Genomic DNA, 21,183 nt, shown 5'->3' with positions numbered 1-21,183 from the left:
GTAAATAGGAAGTACATTGTAAGCAACTTCTAAAACCTAGAATTGACAGAGACAGCTCACTGCTTGGACAGTCATCCAGAGTTCTTCTGTATCATTGGGGTACCTATCTTCAATCTACAGGTCCATAGTATCCAGCAGACTTTTCCATGAGGAAGTTCATATTTGATGGTGTCTTGGTTAGGGTTTTTATTGCTGTAAAGAGACACATGACTACAGCAACTGTCATAAAGAAAATATTTAATTGGGGTGGCTTGCTTGTAAAATTTCAGAGGTTTAGTCCATTATTATCAGGACAGGCAGATGTGGTGCTAATAGCAGAGAGTCCTATATCTTGCAGGAAGTTGACTGATGGTCACACTGAGGGAAGCTTGAGCAAAGGAGACCTCAAACCCACCCTAACAGTAATATACTTCCTCCAACAAGGTCATCCTTCCTTTGGAGTCAATTTTATTTCAAACCACCACAGCTGTTAATGTCATGTTAGATCAGAATTGAATGATATGAGAGATACGTATGACTCTCATATCCTTATTGAAGAAAGAAGAAATTACTCCAGTTGAATAGCATCAAGGTTGACCAGATGCCAAAATCTGACAAATGTCAAGGAGGTAGAGATAGTATTTTGATCCTTACTTAGAGGTGGATTCTGAAGGAATTTCCAGCAGGATAACTTAGGTATTCCTACAAAAACACTAAATTTATATGTAAGCTTTTCTAAAATGTAACCTGTTTTGGATAATAAGCACGGAAGATGTCTGAGAAGCAATTCTAATTACCTTATGGTCTCTACCGTGTGTCTTGTAAATAGCATGCATGTATAATTGAAACATTAATTGTTCTTGCTCTTCCTTATAGAGGAAAACATAGAACTAAACATAGTTATAGTAAAGAGATTTACACATAGTAACAGATATTTAGTTTTTTCTTTTATTTTAGTCAGCCACAAGTTAGCTATTTTTTAAGAATGCAAATATATGATCTAGAACTTCTACACTGTATGATATAAAGAAAATTGTTAAATTCACAATGCCTGGGAATCATATGATCTGGGTTTGAATCCTGACCAAGGTACTTTATACTTTCATGCAGGTTGAAGTATTAGTGCTTTTAGGTTTTTTTTTTTATTTTTTGAGAAAAAAAATAGTTCTACTTTGTGTGCTGTTTGCACAGGGTATTACTTACTGTTTGTCCTATGACAAAATAAAACACAGAAGCAACTTATCAAAGAAAAATTTATTTTAGCACAGACAGGCCTGGCGGGAAGTAAGTGGTAGAATTCATGAAAAGGATGCATGTAGCAAAGACTCCTGACAGTTTGTAAATAAGTAAAGAGCTGAACCTGAATCAAACAAAGAAAACCCACATAGTCTACTCTGGACCATTCCTGCTAGCTGGGTCTCAGATCCCAAAGAGTCCATAACTTTATGTAATCCTTTCCCAGCTGAGGATCAAGTACTCAAACAGATTAGATTAGATTCAATTCGATTTGATTTGATTAGATTAGATCATGTTGCTGATTGCCCCCAGAGTTTTCAGCTGCTTGATGACGTACCAAACACTTAATATAGCTTCTGAGTTCTTATGGTCTTACCAGTCTGAAGATTATCCAAAAGTCAAAATTTCAAAGTCTCTAAACTGTTAGGCATGACCCATTGTACTAAACAGAAAAAAAAAAAAAAATGTTCCCATTCCAAAGTGGAAGAATGACTGTAGGGAAATTCTGAACCAAAGAAAGACAGAATCCAGCAGGGTGACCACTAACCTGAAGCTCCAGGTCTGACATGTGTGGGCTAGTATTGACATTACCTGGTCTCCAGTGCAGGGTAGTCCCATCTCTGTGTATCTATTGCTTTCAACACACTCAGCTTCTCTAGTATCATTTCCTGTCAGTACCTGTATCTCTTCCTAGAAAAAAAAAACCCTATATTCTTGACATCTACACCCTAGACTCCATTGCATCCTAGGCTACAGTGAATCCAACTCTGCTGCAAATTGTCTGTCTTTACTGATTGTTTTCTTGCAGTGAGTGGTTTAAGCCTCCATACCCGTAATTTTTACATTTCTCCTGTCTTTATACTCAGCACCTTGTGACTGACACCAGTTCTCCTGCCAGCATAAGAGATGTCTGGGGTCCTATGAGCCATTGCTACAGTGATCACTGAGTGCCCATCTGACTGAACCTGGCAAACAATTTCCTAGATGACGTTGGGCAAGATGCCCTATAGGAGCATTCTGTGTTTGGGCATTCGATTTTCAGACACTCTCTTCCTAAATGAAAGTTTTTCAAATGAGTTTGTATCCTTTGATAGGTGAAGTCTTATTTTCAGTGTCCCTATGCGCAGCATGCACTTGCTCTTGATCTTTTGCCTCACCTCCCTTGCCCTGACCTGCCCTCTCCTCTCCTATCCTCCCCTCTCCTCCTTTCATCTCTCCCCTTCTCAAGAAAGGCTCCTCAGCACAGCCTGGCCTCAAAAATCAATATATAGCCAAAGATGATACCATGCGGTGGGGGTAGGGGCTGAGGGGGAAGAATAGTGTGTGTGTCTGTGTAACCTCCATAGCAATCACAGTAATGATCTGCAGGACGCAAGAAGGCAGCTTGGCTCATCTTGACCCAACAGCTAGTACTGGTTTGGACTTTGGGAATTTGACCCTGAGTAATTTAAATTAGGCGTATTTAATCAAAACACAGTTTGGTGAAAAGTTTCCTGATGATAATCAACTCAATTCTATGTACACACCAAAGCTGAAGACATGACCACAGTGAAACTCTTTGTTTACTACATGTGACATCGTCGTCTATCAAGATAGGTTTTATAGCTTGTCTGAGGAAAGCAAGCTCATTATAAGCATCTGGGAGAGAATCTGGGCTTGGCTATATAGTGCAAATGTCTCCAGGCTATTGCCCACTTTTGGTCCCAGCCTTCTGGTAGAAAACAGGTTGTATGCTTCTCTCTTTGAAGAAACATCTGTCTTAGTTAGGGTTTCTATCGCTATGAAGAGACACTATGACCCCCACATCTCTTAGAATGGAAAACAATTAATTGGGGCTGGCTTACAGTTTCTGAGGTTCAGTCCATTATCATCATGGTGGGACATGGTGGCATGCAGACAGACATGGTGCTGGAAAAGAGCTAAGACTTGTATATCTTGATCTGCAGGCATCAGAAGGAAAAACTATCTCTTTATGCGTGGCTTGAACATATATGAGACCTCAAAGCCTGACTCCACAGTGACACACTTCCTCCAAAGCCACCCATAACTCCAACAAGGCCACATCCGTTTCAACAAGGACATATCTCCTAGTAGTACTACTTCCTTTGTAAACACATGAGTCTGTGTGAGCCATACCTATTCAAACCACCACAGCATCCCTGTGTGTTTAACATTCCTCGTTCTCCTACTCCTTACCTGTCAGCAAAAGAACCTTCATGCCTTCTACCACTCTGAACTCTGATCCTCCAGCATCTTCCTCCCAAGTGCTGAGATTGTAGGGATATACCACCACACCCAGTTTATGTAGTGCTGGGGAGACTGAACCGAGGCTTTCAGTATATGCTAGGCAAGTACCTACCTCCTGATCTAAATCCTTGTCAGCTTATATGTTGTTTACATTTTGTGCTCTGTGTTTTGCTCAGAATTTTCAGTATAAACTTAGCCCAAAACACTGAATAATAACCATGCTACATCCTGTATTCTGTACTGTTTTAAAATTTCTTCTGCCCTGCAAGTCAGTCCAAGTTCTTAGGACATATGCATGCAGTCTTTAGAGGATTTGCCAGAAATGGCATCATTGGGCTCTGGCACAATCCCTGATAGAGTCATTATTCATCTTTGGAATTTCTTGAATATAATCATTATTCTCTGTCTTTTTTTCACATTCTGGTTTTCCCAAACTCCCACCAGAATCACCCATTAAAGTCTGCTTATAGCGTTCTAGGGCTTCTGTAACCCATAGCACCAACTCTTCAACATTCCTCCTACAAATGAGCTCTGAAGGCCTAAGAGCCATATAGTCATGGTTATCACATCAAAGACTCAACTTCTCACTTCTGATTTTTTTTGTGTTTATTACATTAAACACTGTTGTGAAACAATCTGAGAGAAGAACTTGAGAAAGCAAAGATTTTTGGCTCCTACTTTCAAACCAGTATGGCTGGAAAGACAAAGTGAGTCATGGCTGTAGCGATGTGTACTGGAAGCAGAGAAGCAAACACTGAGCTTGACAAGAATTAAAGGAAAATTCCATTTTGGGACCCTGCCTACAGTTCCCTCTGCAGCTAGGCTATGGACCCCACTGGTTCTAACTCCTCCCAAAACAGTATTACCATTTGAGGATGAAGTATTCCAACCCCTGAGTATCATGATGCCATTTCAGGTGTAGCCCTTAGCACATAGTACACTGTGTCCACCCATGTACTATGCCCAGAAAAGTGACAGGAGTGCAGCCAGTACCTTCGGTGATGACTTCCTCACAGTGGTGATGTGCAGACAGATGACAGCCTCTAAAGGAAAGCATCTTAGGGGCTGTTGAGATGGCTCAACAACTAAGCGCACTTGTTGTCTTGCAGAGGACCAGGGTTTGGTTCCAGATACTCACATGGTGGCTTACAGCCACCTGCACCTCCAATTCATGGGCCTTGAATGCATTCTGTTGCTCTCAGCAGGCAATATTCACAATAGTAGCCATACATACATGCAGGCCTACATCTATACATGTAAAATATTGTCAAAATCAAAATGTTTCTATTTTGGATAATCATTTTGAAAGTTCCAGGCTATCATGATTATTCCTATTATGATCTGTGACAAGGCAAGCACATTATGGTTGATGACTCCTTGAGGGTAAAGAGTTTTCTGTACAAGCAGAAGGACCTGAGTTCAGATCCTCAGCATTCAGTCAAAATTTGGGTGTGCTGTACCTATCATGCTAGCCTGGGGTAGAAGACTTGGGACGCATGGAGATCAGTGATCTCCAGGTTCACTGAGAGAGTTTGTCTCAAAAATAAGGTGAAAAGCAATAGATGAAGACGCCTGATAGCCCAGCATCTCTTTCTTACCTCACAGGTGCACACATAGAACACACAAGTAAAATTTTACATAAAGATCCCAACCAAAGTTCCTTTTTTCATGCAGTTCAATTCAATCTCGATGTAAAAGAATTCATACTTTTATCTATGCCAGGGCCAATTTCGAGCATTTTCCTTATAGAATCCTATAATAAGAGCTCCGAGTCTCTTTAACAATTGAATTATAGTTGATAGTTTTTCAGTATTCCAGTATGCTTTTTAATTCTGTACTACAACATAAGGATTGTACAAATCTTATTCTAGTGAATGAATTGTCATTAGTCTCCACTTTTATTTTGATCATGAGATATCACCACTTATCTGTATATATCTCAGGTAGACCAGTGGACTGCTAAAGTGTTGGGGGATCAGCACTGGGAGAAATCAACCAACAAGTGATGACTGTAGCCGTATGGAGTAGCTGGAGCTAGTTCAGTCTTAGGCTGTAAAGTGAAGTCCTGGTTGACGAAGAGAAGGAGGCCTCTGTAGAGTACCCATCAGACACTTCCCAGATGTGTTTGCTTAATATAAAGACCATTACCAAGTGCAACTGACCACAGAATATTGAGTCAAATTGCATTTGCAATCATTAAGAGAAGGCAATTAAAAAAAAAAAACTTCCATTATTTGAAAACCAGCCAATGATCAAGAATAATATAGGTGGCAAACTCAGGCAACAGACTTTACAGCAAGCACGTTGTTGGGGCTGGAGAAATGGCTCAGTGGGTAAGAGCACTGACTTCTCTTGCAGAGGGCCCATTTTCAGTTCCCAGCATGCACATGATGGCTCACACCATCTGTTACTCTGGATCCAGGGTAGCTGATGGCCTTCTCTGACTTCCAAACGCGTCAAGCATACACATATGTAACCAAACACCCATATTGTCTAATCATCAGGAAAAGGGATTGTAGACTTATACAAGTTTCATGATATTTTTGAATTTAAAATTCAATCTAACAGTGTCAGGTCTTTGCATTTAGGGAATTTACCCTTTTCTGAGGTGGTGAATTTAAGCAGTTTTAAGAGTTTCAGGGACCTGTTGCACAGGATTTCCAGTACAGGGCTATTCCTAGTAACCTGGGCCACTGGTAGGGTTGGTTTATTGATTTTGTATCTCATGTCCCCCAGTGACCCTCAATGTGTCTGCTAAAAGACTAGTGCTCTGTGACCTTTTATTGATGTCCCAACAATCTTTGTCTCTGTCTAGGGTGAGCCCATCACCTTCTGTGAGGAGAGCTTTGTGAGGCACCGCTCCAGTGTGATGAGACAGTTCCTGGAGACTGCAGCTAACCTTCAGCTGTTTAAACAGGTGAGAGTGGGCCCGTATAGCACAGCACAACGCAGTGGTCTGTACAGACAACACTGCCATTCAACATACTTCTGCCACCCTGAGTCTGCATCCAAATAAAAAAATCTGTGTCCTGAGAGAAGCCTTTTCTGAATCAGGAAGTTCTCTTTGTTTTGTAAGTACTGTTGAAATGCTGAGGACTGCTGAGAGGGGAGCACAATTGTATCCAGTACCAAAGGTCATCCCTGAAGTCATAGATGAGTAACACTGGACAGACTGAACAGGATATGTGTATATTCATACACACATATATATGCAGCAACAGTTAATGAAAAAAGAGGCTGTGAATTTGAAAGAGGGCAAGGAGGGGCCTATGGGAGGGTTTGGAAGAATGAAAGGGAAGGAGAAATGATGTAAGTATATTATGATCTCAAAAATGAAAGGAAAATGTTTCAAATGTCTCAGGAAAAGCTGATAAGCTCAGGTATGCATTAAGGAAGGCTATACTTCGCAAAAGTGGACCAGCATGCTGAATAGACCGAGATCATCACAGTGTAATTCAGTTTATAATTATAGTGTATGTCTTGTGTTTTGTTTAGGGGATCTAATTGCTATTTCAGAATAGTAAAGATTGACATCAGAATTCAGATATTTTAGTTCAGGGACACTGGGTCTTTTGTTTTTTGTGATAGGGTCTCACGGTGTAGCCTTTGCTGACCTGGAACATGATAAGCAAACCTGGTTGTCCTTGAACTCAAACAGATCTGCTCGCCCAAGTCTCTCAAGTGCTGGGATTACAGGCACATGCCTCCCTTCTCTCTCTCCCTCTACCCACCACCCTCCCTCCCTCTCTCAGTGTTTATATGTGTATGATTATATGAGTTTATGTATTAAAGGAGCCCTTAGAAACCCAGGGGAGGTCAGATCCCCTATGGATCCAAGGTACTGAACCCTCACCCCCTGCAAGAGCAGAAAGTGCTTCTAAATGCTGAACTATCTCTACAGCCTTGGGCAGTGGTTTATGTTTATACTGTGTGGTCACAAGTCTCTTACATTATGTTGTCTTCATTTCTGGTTACATGATATAAATTTAATTATTACTCATTGATTTTCTTATTCCACACACAATTTTAAGAATGATGCTAGCTCTGTGAGTATAGCATTTACTCTCACCCACACCATGTTGTAAACAGTTCACGGCTAGGATTCAAGTGTGCAGTGCCTTTGAGGAGATAGAAGACTAAAAAAACTGTGAAATGGCATAGAATTTAAAATGACATTCAAATTAAGAAAGCAGTTTAATGATGAATTATTACTATTTATAGTTTGACAACTTAAAAAATAATCTGTGAATACAGAGTATGCTCTGTGGTAATAGACCTGTCTTCTAAATAGTGAGGTTTTACCTTAAGGAGTGGTGTATATGACAGTGTTGTGTGAATTTCCTGAGATGAGCTTGTGCCTTTAAGCTCTCTGTTGCTTGTTGTTTCCAAGCTGATACTAAATTAAATGCTAGACCATAACCCTGAGTCCCCAAATCATATAATGTATATGTAAGTTGTGACTGCCTTTTGTGTGTGTGTGTGTGTATTTTAATCTACAAAGAATCTATACCACATTCCATTCTTTAGAATGAGTTGTGGACTATTGAAATGACTCGGGGTAAATATTCTTGCCCTCATACCTTACAGCCCGAGTTCTATCTCTAGGACACACAGGATAGAAGGAGAGAACCAATGCCTACAAATTTTTTTTTTGACTTTTACATATTCACTGTGTGTGTGTGATACACACAATAGAATATAATTCAAATGCGTTGTGAGGGTCAGATTTTATTGGGCTTGGGATTCAGTGGGAGTTCCCTCCCTGAGGGTCTCTCACTGGTGCTTCCTTTTGACTATGAGGGTCTGTAGATTCATTGAAGTTAAGATAGCATAATAAATTTTGTTTTAAAGCATTCTGTTTATTTTAAAAGCATTGTTTTAACAGTCATGTATAGTTGGTTTAATCTTAATCTTGTCATAAGTACATATTTTCTTTTCTAGAAAATAGAAATATTACCATGAATTTCACAGAATTGTGAAGAAGTTTATGAGAACAACTTGCTAACTGCTCAGCAAATTTTAACCTGCCTCATTCTTAAAGAACTTACATTTACAAAATATAAACATATGCATTATTGTCATGAAAATATATTTGGTCAGAAATTCTGTATGTGTGGGGCTGAAAAGCAGGCTCACTGTTAAAATGGTTGCTGTTGTTCATACAGCATCATGCTAGTCAGCTCTCCTAACTGCTGTAACTTCAGCTCCTGGGAATCTGAAGCCCCTCTGAACTCCTCAGACAGCCCACACATGTGGCATACCTCACACTGACTCACAATCATAAACTGAAGGCAGTAAGATCTTTAAAAATGCTTAACATGGAAATGAAAATGGTCATTGGCAGTAGAACCATCATAAAGACAACTTGACTAATTTTATACAGATAAATGAACCATGATCTAGAATTCATACCATTTTATGTCTTAAAAAGTAACATTGACAAATATGTTATTTAGAAATTGTATCATGTTTTGTCTCGAGAATGCAATACTTGGCTGGGCTTTGGTGGCACATGCCTTTAGTCCCATCACTTGCTAGGCAGAGGCAGGTGGATCTTTGAGTTTGAGGCCAGCCTGAACTATGGACCGAGTTCCAGGACAGCCAGGACTGTTTCACAGAGAAGCTCAGTCTTGAAAAAGAAAAACAGAGAGAGAGCGAGAGCGAGAGCGGGAGGGAGGGAGGGAGGGAGGGAGGGAGGGAGGGAGGGAGGGAGGGAGGGAAGGAGGGAGGGAGGGAGGCAATACTTGAAGATGGCCCTGAAAAAAATTAATGTCAGGGTGGAGAGAACAGAACAGTATGTCCTTGGTACAGGGGATAGCTGCCATCATAAGGAATTTGTATCTGTTAGGTATCTAAAAATATTCAGGGCCTTTCTTGGCAATAATTATGTTTCCAAATTAGCACTACTTGTATCGACAGCAGTAACATGTAGGGTTTTTTTTTTAATAATTTTAATGAAATAATTAATGTGAACTTATTTCTGGCAATATGGCAGGATAGAGCCAGAAAACTGATTTACTGAAGGAATCTAAAAAGCAGCAGCTAAAACATAAAGACCAGCATTCATTTCCCTGGAAATCTTGGTGGGGGTACTAGATAAAAATTTGACCTAAAATAAAAGACAGGGCTGCCCTTGTCTGTTTCATAAAGTTTTAAGGTAAGCTCAGTCCTAACATCATTGAACAGACAAGAAAATAAGGCATGAATGACAGTGAGCAGGTTCACAAGTAGACACTGACTCAGAGGGTCTTAGTGTTGTTAGCATCAGAAGTAGAATAAAATATATCCACATTTATGTATTAGAATAAGGAAAAATGAGCTTTGAAAATATTAAGGAATAGCATCCTTAAAGAATGCAAATTCTATTACAGCGGTATAACAAAATTCCATTAAAGAAGAATATAGTCATTAAACTTAAAGAAAACAGATTTATCGCTGAGATCATATTAGAATAAGAAAAAATGAACTTTAAATATTTATGAATAGCAGCTTTAAGAATTCAAAGTCTATTACGGTGGTGTAACAAAAGCCCAAAACAAAAACAAAAGAAGACTATAATCATTGAACTTAAAGGAAACAGATTTATGTGTCGGTTAGATCTAAGTGTAGTGAGACTTTTTGAACTGAAGAAGTATATGAAATAGAAATACAGTGCACAGAGACAAACCATAGGTAAGGTCGGTAGAGTATATTATTAAAGTGTCCACACCCATGCAATTACAATAGGTAGGAAAGAAAACAGAGCTTAGACAGTAGGTGCAAGAATCATACCTCAACCAATGAAATACTCCATTTTATTGATCTATGTAGTTAAGTGTATCCAAATTGAATAGAGAAGAAGAGATTTATATCCACACATAATATATTTCAACTATAAAACCATAGAGAAAGAGAAAGGGATTTACTTTACGTGCCCATGCATGCAGTGCCCACAGGTGTTAGAAGAGGATGTCCGATCCCCTAGAGCTGCAGTGCTAGGAGATTGCGAGCTTCCCTAGAGTGGATGTTGGGAACCGAACCCGGCTCTTCTGAAAGAGCAGCAGTGCATTTAACTGTGGCGCCATCTGTCCAGCCTGGGGAAATTTTTAAACGAATAATTTGTAATGTAATAGAACACTGCAGCAGAGGAGTAAATGAACTGTCGTGAGGAATAAGGAGAGGAATAAGTGAAAATGCATGACAGGAATGCAATACCATGAAAGCTTCATGTGTGTCTGCTGAGTTCTGCTATATAATGTCCAGATGAGCAAAACATTTATGATATATGATAAAAATATGACAAAGACCATAAAGAATGCTAAGAGAAGCTGAAGAGATTGTTGTCCTTTCTTTAAAGAGAGGCTGTTCTGCTCAATTTTTTTCGTCAATTACAAACATGTTAGAGGAGAGAGCCTCACTTGGGAAAATGCCTCCATGAGATTGGGCTGTATTCAGGTCTATAGGGTATTTTCTCAATTAGTGGTTGTTGTGGGAGGGTTCATCACATTGTGAATATAGCCACCTCTAGGCTTGATGGTCCTCGGTGTTATCTAGAAAAGACTCCTATAGTACTTCCCAGTAAGATGAAATAAAGCCTTTCCTCAAGTTGCTCTTGGCCATTGCATTTTATCACAGCAAAAGAATCCCTAGCTGAAACAGAGGCACAGATAACCTTTTCATCAACTTCATAGTATTTTATATTTGATTTGGAACTACAGTTACAGTGACTAAATGTTGAAGGGATTCCTATGATAGTTTGACACATATTCACTTAGACACATAATGGTAACCACACACAGAGTGGGGGGTGACCACATTCTGTAGCTAACTATAATCCAACATAGTTTTTGGTAGTGAGCACACATAAAATTTACTCATCAAGTTGGAAATAAATAGTAAATTGTCATTAACTGTGGTAACCATGTTGTAAAGTAGCTCTCAGAAACACTCTGTGTGCATCTGCACACTTGCACTCCTAGCTTGCAGCTAAGCAGTTTCTAAAACAAAGCATCAATTGCTACCTGCTTTACTTTATCATTAGCATTGACTATTGACTATTTAAATTCAATTTTAATTTTGCTAAGGATCTTATGGAGGCATTTTTTTGTCATGTCTCCAACCTAGGTTCTAATGGGTTGTGTTTTCACTGACATATGACTTGTAAATCCCTCTGGGCGTCTGGTTCCACATCTGTGAGGCAAATTAAACTTGAATTCTAAGCCTCAGATGTCTTTTGTGTCTTATATTTCATGATACTATGGAATAAACACATAGCTTAGATAGATGATGGTGGGCTCCATTTGGATTAATTCCTGTTTAGATAATAGATTTGGACGGAATCCCAGAAATAATTCTTACAAATCTACAGTTTTAACATAACCACCTTTTTTGTATGTTACAGATTTATGAGGAGTAAGCCTTATCTTAAGTCTCTTGTCCTTATTTAATACTGTACTAATAAGGAAATTTTTCTTTGTGTATTATTTACTACTAAATTTAGTGGTAAAAAAGTTCTTTTGTTTATGTGCTTTACAAGGTTAGAATCATGGCTGCTCTTAGCATATTAAATCTTAAAATTCAAGTTTATTCTTTAACTTTAAGGCCTCTCCATGCTTATAGACCCTCTTGACTGGCAGTGTACATTTTTGTTAAAAAAAATCTGACTACTAGAAAAGGATCTCTAATTTATATAGACACCCCCTCCCACCCCCCAGTAGGCTAATCCAATTGCTAATTCACCCAAGCAAGAAGACAGCAGGGAAGGCTTCACTTGAGAACTTGTCCTTTATCACTCATCCGAAATCATCATCTTTCATAAACTAATATAAACATGTATTTTACTCAACTTTTTTATATAACAAGTACCTGCCTATTGCCGAATAGAGTCCATTTTTTATTAGTTCAATTTGTTCTTAGACAAGTACACACACACACACACACACACACTGTCCACTGCCACAACAGCCCTCTTTCATCTGTCTGTCACCTTGGCCCACCCCTTCTGTCCACAAACCTTTCCTGTGTTCACATCTGTCCGTTTGTGTCTCACCGAGCTTAACTAGGATAATTTGTATGATGATGCGTTTCGAGCTATCTGTTGGAGCACAGTGGGCTTAGCCACATGTAGATAGCTCTCCCAAAACCATCAACAGTGTGTAGAAGGTGGGGCCACAAGAGTCCCTTCCTTTTCCAGGATTGTTTACAGGGCCAGTATTGTGTGGAGCCAGTGCAAGAAACCATGTACTTTTTAAAAGAGTGTGGAGGTCACTATCTAATATCTACTGTATTTTTTTCTAAAACACCTATAAAATACAACATTGTGTATTTTTTTTATTCTCTCATATACTACATCTTGACCTCAGTTCCTCCCCCGTCTCCTGCTAACCTTCCCCCCTCCCACTCCCATCTATTTCTTCTCTGTCTCTGTTCAGAAAAGGGCAGGCCTACTATTAATATTATATATCAACCAAATATGTCATATCTAGTTACAGTAATTCTAGGTATTTTCCTTTGTATTAAGTTGCTGAATGAAGCAACTCAGTATGAGAAAAAGGATCCCCAAAGCAAGCAAAACAGTCAGAGACAGTCCCTGCTCCCACCATTAGGAGTTCCACAAGAAGGCCATGCTACACATCTGTGATGTACATGTAGAGGGCCTAGGTCAGACCTAGGCAAGCTCTCTGGTTGTTAGCTCAATCTCTGTGTGCTCCTGTGCTGCAGGTTAGCTGATTCTAAGTTTTCTTGTGGCTCTGGCTCCTATAATCCTTCTTCCCCCTTTTGTGCAGGACGCCCCGAGCTCCACCTAATGTTTGACTGTGGGTCTGCATCTGTTTCCATCAGTTGGTTGAAAAAGCCTTTCTGATGACAGCTGGACTAGGCACCAAATCTTTGAGAATAGGAGAATATTATTAGGAATCATCATTGACTTTTTTCCTTTGTTTTTGCCAGTCGTATTGGGTTCTATCCTAAATCTCTAAGCTATCCAGCCTCTGGGTCCTGGCCTTCTAGGCAGTGTCAGAGGGGGCTCCCTCTCATGGCATGGGTCTCAGTCTGGACAGGTCATTGTAAACTCCCACAATTTCTGAGCCACCTTAACCCCAACACATCTTGCAGGTAGGACAAATTGTAGGGCAAAGGATTTATGGCTGGGTTGGTGTGTTCTAGTTTGTGGTGGTTTGAAAGAAAATGGCCCCCAAAGTGAGTGGCGCAATTAGGAGGAGTAGGTGTGGCCTTGATGGAGGAAGTGTTTAACCATGGAGGCAAAATCTCATATATCCTTCAGGCCACATGCAATGAGAGAGATCACTTCCTGTTGCTTGTGCAAGATATAGAACTCACAGCTACCTCTCCAACACCATGTCTGTCTGCATGCCACCATGTCCCAACATGATGATAATGAACTGACCCTCTAGACTGTAAGCCATGCAATTAAATGTTTTTCTTTATTAGAGTCGCCATGGTCATGCTATCTCTTCACAGCAATAGACAACCCTAACTAGGACACAGACCATCCCCTGAAAGTCTTGCCTGGTTACAGTGATGATCAATTCAGGCTCTGTATACACATTGCTAGAAGTCTTAGCTAGGGTCACTCTCATAGATTCCTGGGAATTTCCATTGCACTAAGTTTCTAGCTTGTCCCCAAGGTACAGCCCAATTCCAGTTGTCTCTCCAAATATTCTCTCCTTCCATCCTTCTCCCACCTGATCCTTCCTGTTCCTGTTCCCCCACCTGTCCGTTCCACCTGCAGTGTATATTCTATTTCTCCTTCTCAGGGAGATTCATGCACCCCTTCCCACCCGAGCCCTCATTGTTACTTAGCTTCTCTGTGTCTGTGGATTGTAGCGTGGTTAGCCTTTACTTTGTGGCTAATCTCCACTTACAAGTGAGTATATACCTTATTTGTCTTTCTGGATCTGGGTTACCTCACTCCAGATGATTTTTTTTCTAGTTCCATCCATCTGCCTGCAAATTTCATACTTTCACTTTCTTTTAATGGAGTAAAACTACATTGTATAGATACACATTTTCTTTATCCATTCTTTGGTTGAGGGACATCTAGATTGTTTCCATGGTCTGACAGTTAGAAACAAAGCTACTGTGACCATAGTTGAGTAAGTGTCCTGTGCTTTAGTAGCCTTGGGTACATGTCCAAGAGTGCCATAGCTGGCTTGTGAGGTAGATCAAGTCCCAATTTTCTGAGAAGCATCCTTATTGATTTCCAAAGTGACTGTACAAATTTGTACGCCCATCAGCAATGGAGGAATATTCTATTTGCTCCACATCCCCGCCAGCATTAGCTGTCACTCGTGTTTTTGATCTTAGACGTTCTGATAGGTGTAAGATGGAATCTTAGAGTCATTTTGATTTTCATTTTCCTGATAACTAACTATGTTGAATGCTTCCTGGTCATTTGAGAGTCCTTTGTTGAGAATTCTCTGTTTAGATCTGTACCCTGTTTTCAATTGCATTATTTTGTGTGGGGATGTCTAGTTTCTTGAGTTCCTTTTATATTTTGGAAATTAGCCTTTTGTCAGATGTAGGGTTGATGAAGATATTTTCCCATTCTGTAGATTATAGTCTTGTCTTATTGATGGTATCCTTTGCCTCACAGAAACTTTTCAGTTTCATGAGGACACACTTATTAAATTCCAACTGTGGTGCCTGTGCTATTGGTGTTCTATTCAGGAAGTTGTCTCCTGTGCCAAATTTTTCAAGGCTATTTCCCGCTTTCTTTTCTGTCAAGTCCAGTGTATCTGGATTTATGTTGAAGTCTTTGATTCACTTGGGCTTGAGTTTTGTATAGAGTGATAGATAACGGACCTCTTTGCATTCTTCTGCATCTAGACATCCACTTGTACCAGCACTGTTTGCTGAAGATGCTTTCTTTTTTCCATTGTATAATTTTAGCTTCTTTATCTAAAATTGGATGCCCATAGGGGTGTGAATTTATAACTGGGTCTTTGATTCGATTTCATTGGTTCACATGTCTGTTTTTATGCCAATATCTTGTGGTTTTTATTACTATAGCTCTTTATAGAGCTTGAAATAAAGGATGGTGATACCTCCAGAAGTTCTTTTATTGTACAGGATTTCTTTAGCTAGTCTGAGTTTTTTTTTATATTTTCTTGTGAAGTTATTTTTCTTTTGAGGTCTGTAAAGATTTGTGTTGGGATTTTGATGGAGATTATATTGAATCAATAAATTGATATTGGTAAGATGGCCATTTTACTATGTTAATACCACAGATCCATGAGGATGGGAGATCTATTTATTTATTCATTCATTTATTTATTTATTAAAATTTCCACCTGCTCCCATTTCCCTCTCACTCCCCTCTCCCCCTCCCTCTCCATTCCTAAGAGCAGTCAAGGTGCCCTGCCTTGTGGGAAGTCCAAGGTCCTCCCCACTCCAGGATGGGAGATCTTTCTATCTTCTGTTATCTTCTCCAGTTTATTTCTTAAAAGACTGGAAGTTCTTGTCATACAGGTTTTTCATTTACTTGAGTACAGTTACACCAAGATTTTTTTTATTATTTGTGGCTATTGTGAAGGGTGTTTTTTCCCTGATTTCTTTCTTAGCCTCTTTATCATTTGATTATAAGAAGGCTGCTGATTTTTTAAAAATTAATATTGTATCCAACCAGTTCACTGAGGGTGCTTATTACCTGTAGGTGTTTCCTGGTAAAATTTTTGGCATCACTTGTATATACTATCATATCATCTACAACTAGTGAAAGTTTGACATCTTCCTTTCTATTTTGTATCCCTTGGATCTCCTTTAGTTGTCTTATTGCTCCAGCTAGAATTTTAAGTACCATATTAAATAGATATAGGGAGAGTGAACAGCCTTGTCTTGTTTATGATTTAAAGGGAATGCTTTGAGTTTCTCTCCATTTAATTTGGTGTTGGCTGTCGGCTTGGTGTATATTACCTTTATTGTTTAGGCATGCCCCTTGTATTCCTGATCTCTCCAGGGCTTTTATCATGAAGTGGTGTTGGATTTTGTTGAAGGCTTTTCATTATCTGATGAAATGATTATATGGGTTTTTTTTCCTTTCAGTTTGTATATGTTGTGATTATATTGACAGATTTTCATGTGTTGAACCATCCCTTCATCTCTAGGAATGATTATGGTGGATGATCTTTTTGATGTGTTCTTAGATTTGGTTTGCAGGTATTTGAGTATTTTTGTATCAATGTTCATAAAAGAAATTGGTCTGTGCTTCTCTTTATTGAGGTTTTGTTTGATTTAAGTATCATGGTGACTGTGGACTCATACAATGAATTGGAAAATGTTCCTTCTGTTTATTTTTTGTGGAATAATTTGAGGAGTATTGATGTTAACTTTTCTTTGACAGTCTGGTAGAATTCTCTGATAAAACTGTTTGGCCTTGGTGAGCTTCCACTAGACCTGGATGGAGGGGGGGGCACCTTGGACTTCCCACAGGGCAGGGAACCCTGACTGTTCTTAGGACTGGATGGAGAGGGAGGGAGAGGGGAGTGGGGAGTAGGGGGAGGGGGAGGGAAAAGGGAGGCAGGGAGGAGGGAGAAATTTTTAATAAAAAAACTGTTTGGCCTTGGGCTTTTTTGTTTGTGACACTTTTAATGACTGCTTATATTCCCTTAGGGGTTGTAGGGCTATTTATTGTTTATCTGATCTCGATTTAACTTCGTTAGGTAGGTGGTATCTTTCAAGAAAATTGTTCATTTTGTGGAGTACAAGGTTTTTAAAGGATGACATCCTCACCAGCATGAGCTGTTACTTGTATTGCCGATCTTGGGCATTCTCACAGGTATAAGATAGAATCTCAAAATAGCTTTTTTCATTTCCCTGATGGCTAAGGATGTTGAACATTTAAGTGTTTCTTAGCCCTTTGAGATTGCTTTATTGAAAATCCCCTGTTTAGACCTGTACCCAAAATTTTAACTGGATTATTATTTGTTTGTTTGTTTTTCAAGACAGGATTTATCTATGTAGCTTTGGAGCTTGTCCTGGCACTCTCTCTGTCCCTGAATTCACAGAGATCTGCCCACCTCTGCCTCCCAAATGCTAGGATTAAAGGTGTGTGCTACCAATGCTGGCAGATTATTGCTTTTTGATATCCAGTTTCTTGAATTCTTTGTATATTTTGAATATTAGTACTCTATCAGATTTGGAGTTGATAAAAATCTTTTCCCCTTCTATTGGCTGCCACTTTCTCCCATTGATGTTGTCCTTTGTCTTACAGAACTTTTTTAGTTTCATGAAGTCCCATTTATTAATTGTATCTCAGTGCCTGTTATTGGTGGCTTTCAAGGATATTTTTCACTTTCTTTTCTACTAGATTCAGTATGTCTGGTTTTTCTTATTGTTGTTGAGGTTTTTGATCCACTTGAACTTGAGTTTTGTGCAGGGTGATAGGAACGATCTATTTGCATTCTTCTACATGCAGATATCGAGTTTGATCAGCACCATTTGTTGAAGATGCTGTCCTTTTTTGTTTATTTTTTTTGTTTTATCTAGTGTGTATTTCTGGCTTCTTTACCAAAAATCAGGTGTCCATAGGTGTGTGAATTTATGTCTGGGTCTACAATTCAATTCCATTGATCAACATGTCTGGTTTTACACCATTGTCATGTGGATTTTATTACTACAGCTCTGGAGTACAGCTTGAAATCAGAGCTGATCACTTCAACTCTGCTTTCATTGTATAGAACAGCATAACCTAGCCTGAGTTTTTTTTGATTTCCCTATGAATTTGAGAATTGTTCTTTTAAAGTCTAAAGAATTGTGCTAGAATTTTGATGCTGATTGTATTGACTCTGTGGCTATCAGCTTCCTGTGTCTTGCCTTTATGATGTTTATGTATGTCCCTTGTATCCCTGATATTGTCAGGTCTTTTAGAGGTATTGGATTTTGCAAAGGCTTTTTCTTCATCTAATTTGATGAACATGTGGGTTTTGTTTTTTTTTTTCTGTTCAGGCTTTTGTGGTTGATTACATTGACAGATTATTTGGTAAATTATATTGAACCATTCCTGCATCTCTGGAATGAAGCCTCCTTGATTATGGTGGATTATGGTGGATGTGTTCTTTGATTTAGTTTGCAAGTATTTTATTGAGTATTTTCTCATCTATGTTCATAACAGAATCTGAACTATAATTATTTTTCTTTGCTGAGTCTTTGTATGGTTTAGGTATCAGCATGACTTTGGTATCATCAAATAATTGGGCAGTGTTCTTTTGGTTTCTATTTTGTTGAATAATTTGAGTATTGGTGTTAGCTTTTCTTTGAAAGTCTGGTAGAATTTTGTACTAAAACTGTCTGGTCATGGACTTTTTTGTTGTTGTTGGGACACTTTTAATTACTGCTTCTATTTCCTTATGGGTCATAGTTCTATTTAAATTATTTATCTGATCTTGATATAACTTTAGTAAGTAATCTCTATCAAGAAAATTGTCCATTTCTTTTAGTTTTTCCAAATTTGTAAAGTATAAGTTTTTGAAGTATGTTATAATGATTCTTTGAATTTCCTCAGTGTCTGTTGTTATGTCCCCCTTTTAGTTTCTGATTTTGTTAATTTCGATATTCTTTCTCTGTCTTTCAGTTAATTTAGATACCATTTTGTCTATTACGTTGATTTTCTTAAAGAATCAACTCTTTGTCTCATTGATTCTTTTTTTTTTTTTTTTTTTTTTCCTTTTTGGTTTTTCAAGACAGAGTTTCTCTGTAGTTTTGGAGCCTGCCCTGGAACTCACTTTGTAGACCAAACTAACCCCGAACTCACAGAGATCCAACTGTTTCTGCCTCCCAAGTTCTGGGGTTAAAGGAATGTGCCACCAACGCCCAGCTCATTGATCTTTTTATTATTCTCTTTGTATTTTATTCGTCTCAACCCTCAGTTTGATTATTTTTGCTGTCTACGCCTCTTGGGTGTGCTTACTTCATTTTGTTCTAGAACTTTCATGTGAGCTATTAAGTTCCTAGCATGAGACTTCTCCAGTCTGTTTAATAGGCGCTTAGTGTTATGAACTTTCCTCTCAGTGCCACTTTCACGGCGTCCTGTAAGTTTGGGTATAGTATGTATTTATTTTCGTTACAGTCTAGAAAGTCTAATTTATTTATTACTGTTTTGACTCCTTTTTCATTCAGTAGAGAGCTGTTCAGTTTCCATGAATTTGTATGTTTGCTATTGTTTCTGTTACTGTTGAAATCCAGCTTAGTCAGTGTTGGTCAGATAGGATGCAGGGACTTATTTCAGTTTTCTTGTATCTGTTGAGCCTTACTTTGTGACCAAATATCTGGTCATTTTTTTGGAGAAAGTTCTATGAGGTTCTAAGAAGAAAGTATATTGTTTTGTGTTTGGGTGAAATATTCTGTAGGCATCTTTTAGGCTCATTTGGTTTATAGCCTGTTAGTTCCAGTATTTCCCAGTTTAGTCTTTTGGTTCCTTTTTTTGGGGGGGATGACTTGTCTGTTGAAGTCTCCCCCTAAGGTGTCTTAAAGGAAAATGGCCCTCAAAGGGGGTGGCACTATTAGGAGATGTGGCTTTGTTGGAGTAAGTACGGTCTTGTTGGAGGTACTGTGACCCTGTGGAGGCAGACTTTGAGGTCTCGTATATGCTCAAACCTCTCTCATTGAGACAGTTCACTTCCTGTTACCTGCTAATCAATATGTGGGGCTCTCAGCTCCAGTACCTTGTTTGCTTGCACAATACCATGTCCTACCATGATGATAATAGACTAACTTTCTGAAACTGTAAGCCACCACCTCAATCCTTATAAGACTTTCACTGGTCATGGTCTCTCTTCAAAGCAATAAAAACCCCAACTAAGACAAATTGGTACCAGGGACTAGGGTATTGCTGTGATAGGCCTGACCATGTTTTTGTTTGAAGAAATTTGGACTTTGGTACTTTGGGTTAGGAAAGCAGTGGAATGCATTAAGCACCGCTTAATGGGCCATACTAGTTCAATCATGGAAGACCTTGGTGCCTAGGGTGATTCGAACTGGAGGGGGGCTTGGTCAAGAGGTTTCAGAAGAGGATTTTAGTTTTTCTGTGCAACAGTCTTGGCTGTCTTGAACTCGCTTTATAGACAAGGCTGGCCTCAACTTCACAGAGATCTGATTGCCTCTGCCTCCCAAGTGCTGGGGTTAAAGGCATGTGCCACCACCACCATGGGGTTCGAGTGCTTCTTTTAATCTTCTTTAATATTCAAGATAACCATGTGTAATCTGGCTACACTTCTGAGGTTAAAGCAAAATCTAGCAGCTAAATAACTTGTCAGTGGTTGTGACTGTGAATTACATGCCATGGGTCTAAGAAACCATCGATGCTTATTCTCACTCGAGGAACAAACCACTGATGAATGTGTGTTATTGTCTCTTCTGCTCCAAATACACTGTCTAGTCGATACTACCCAGATCACTCTTTAAGACTTAGTGCCCCTTTCTGACTGGGCCTCCCTTCTTTCAAATCCCTCTCTTCTTAGCAGTTTTGGATTTGTGCCATATCACATTTATTCTTTTGTTTGACTTTTTTGAGTTATAGACTCTTTAATGATATGGATTATGTATAGTTTATGTTAAGTACTTCTGTATCCTACTATCTAGTATTAGAATATGTATTTAGTAATAATGAAACTAAAACTGCCTACTATATGGAATAGGCCTGAAAATATTGTGGCATTTTAGTATATAAGAAAGAAACTGTGAAGTTGAATATGGTAGAACTCTTCAAAACTTGTACTGCTATACTGA

General features: G+C 39.0%; 1 protein-coding gene across 3 annotated transcripts in view; it reads left to right on the top strand.

Moving 5' to 3' along the window:
- Dennd1b (DENN domain containing 1B) overlaps nt 1-21,183 on the top strand; it is a 231,217-nt gene that overhangs the window by 153,060 nt on the left and 56,974 nt on the right. For all 3 annotated transcript variants that reach the window (XR_009057142.1, XM_057769835.1, XM_057769834.1), the window contains one exon: nt 6,278-6,379. Coding sequence is in view for 2 of the 3 variants with exons in the window: in XM_057769835.1 (XP_057625818.1) it covers nt 6,278-6,379 (102 nt within the window). In the remaining variant the exon portion in view is untranslated. The remainder of the gene's footprint in view (nt 1-6,277; nt 6,380-21,183) is intronic.

The sequence above is a fragment of the Chionomys nivalis genome, chromosome 5 (genome assembly GCF_950005125.1).
Source record: "Chionomys nivalis chromosome 5, mChiNiv1.1, whole genome shotgun sequence".
NCBI lineage: Eukaryota > Metazoa > Chordata > Mammalia > Rodentia > Cricetidae > Chionomys > Chionomys nivalis.
This window is presented reverse-complemented; position numbering and strand designations above follow the sequence as displayed.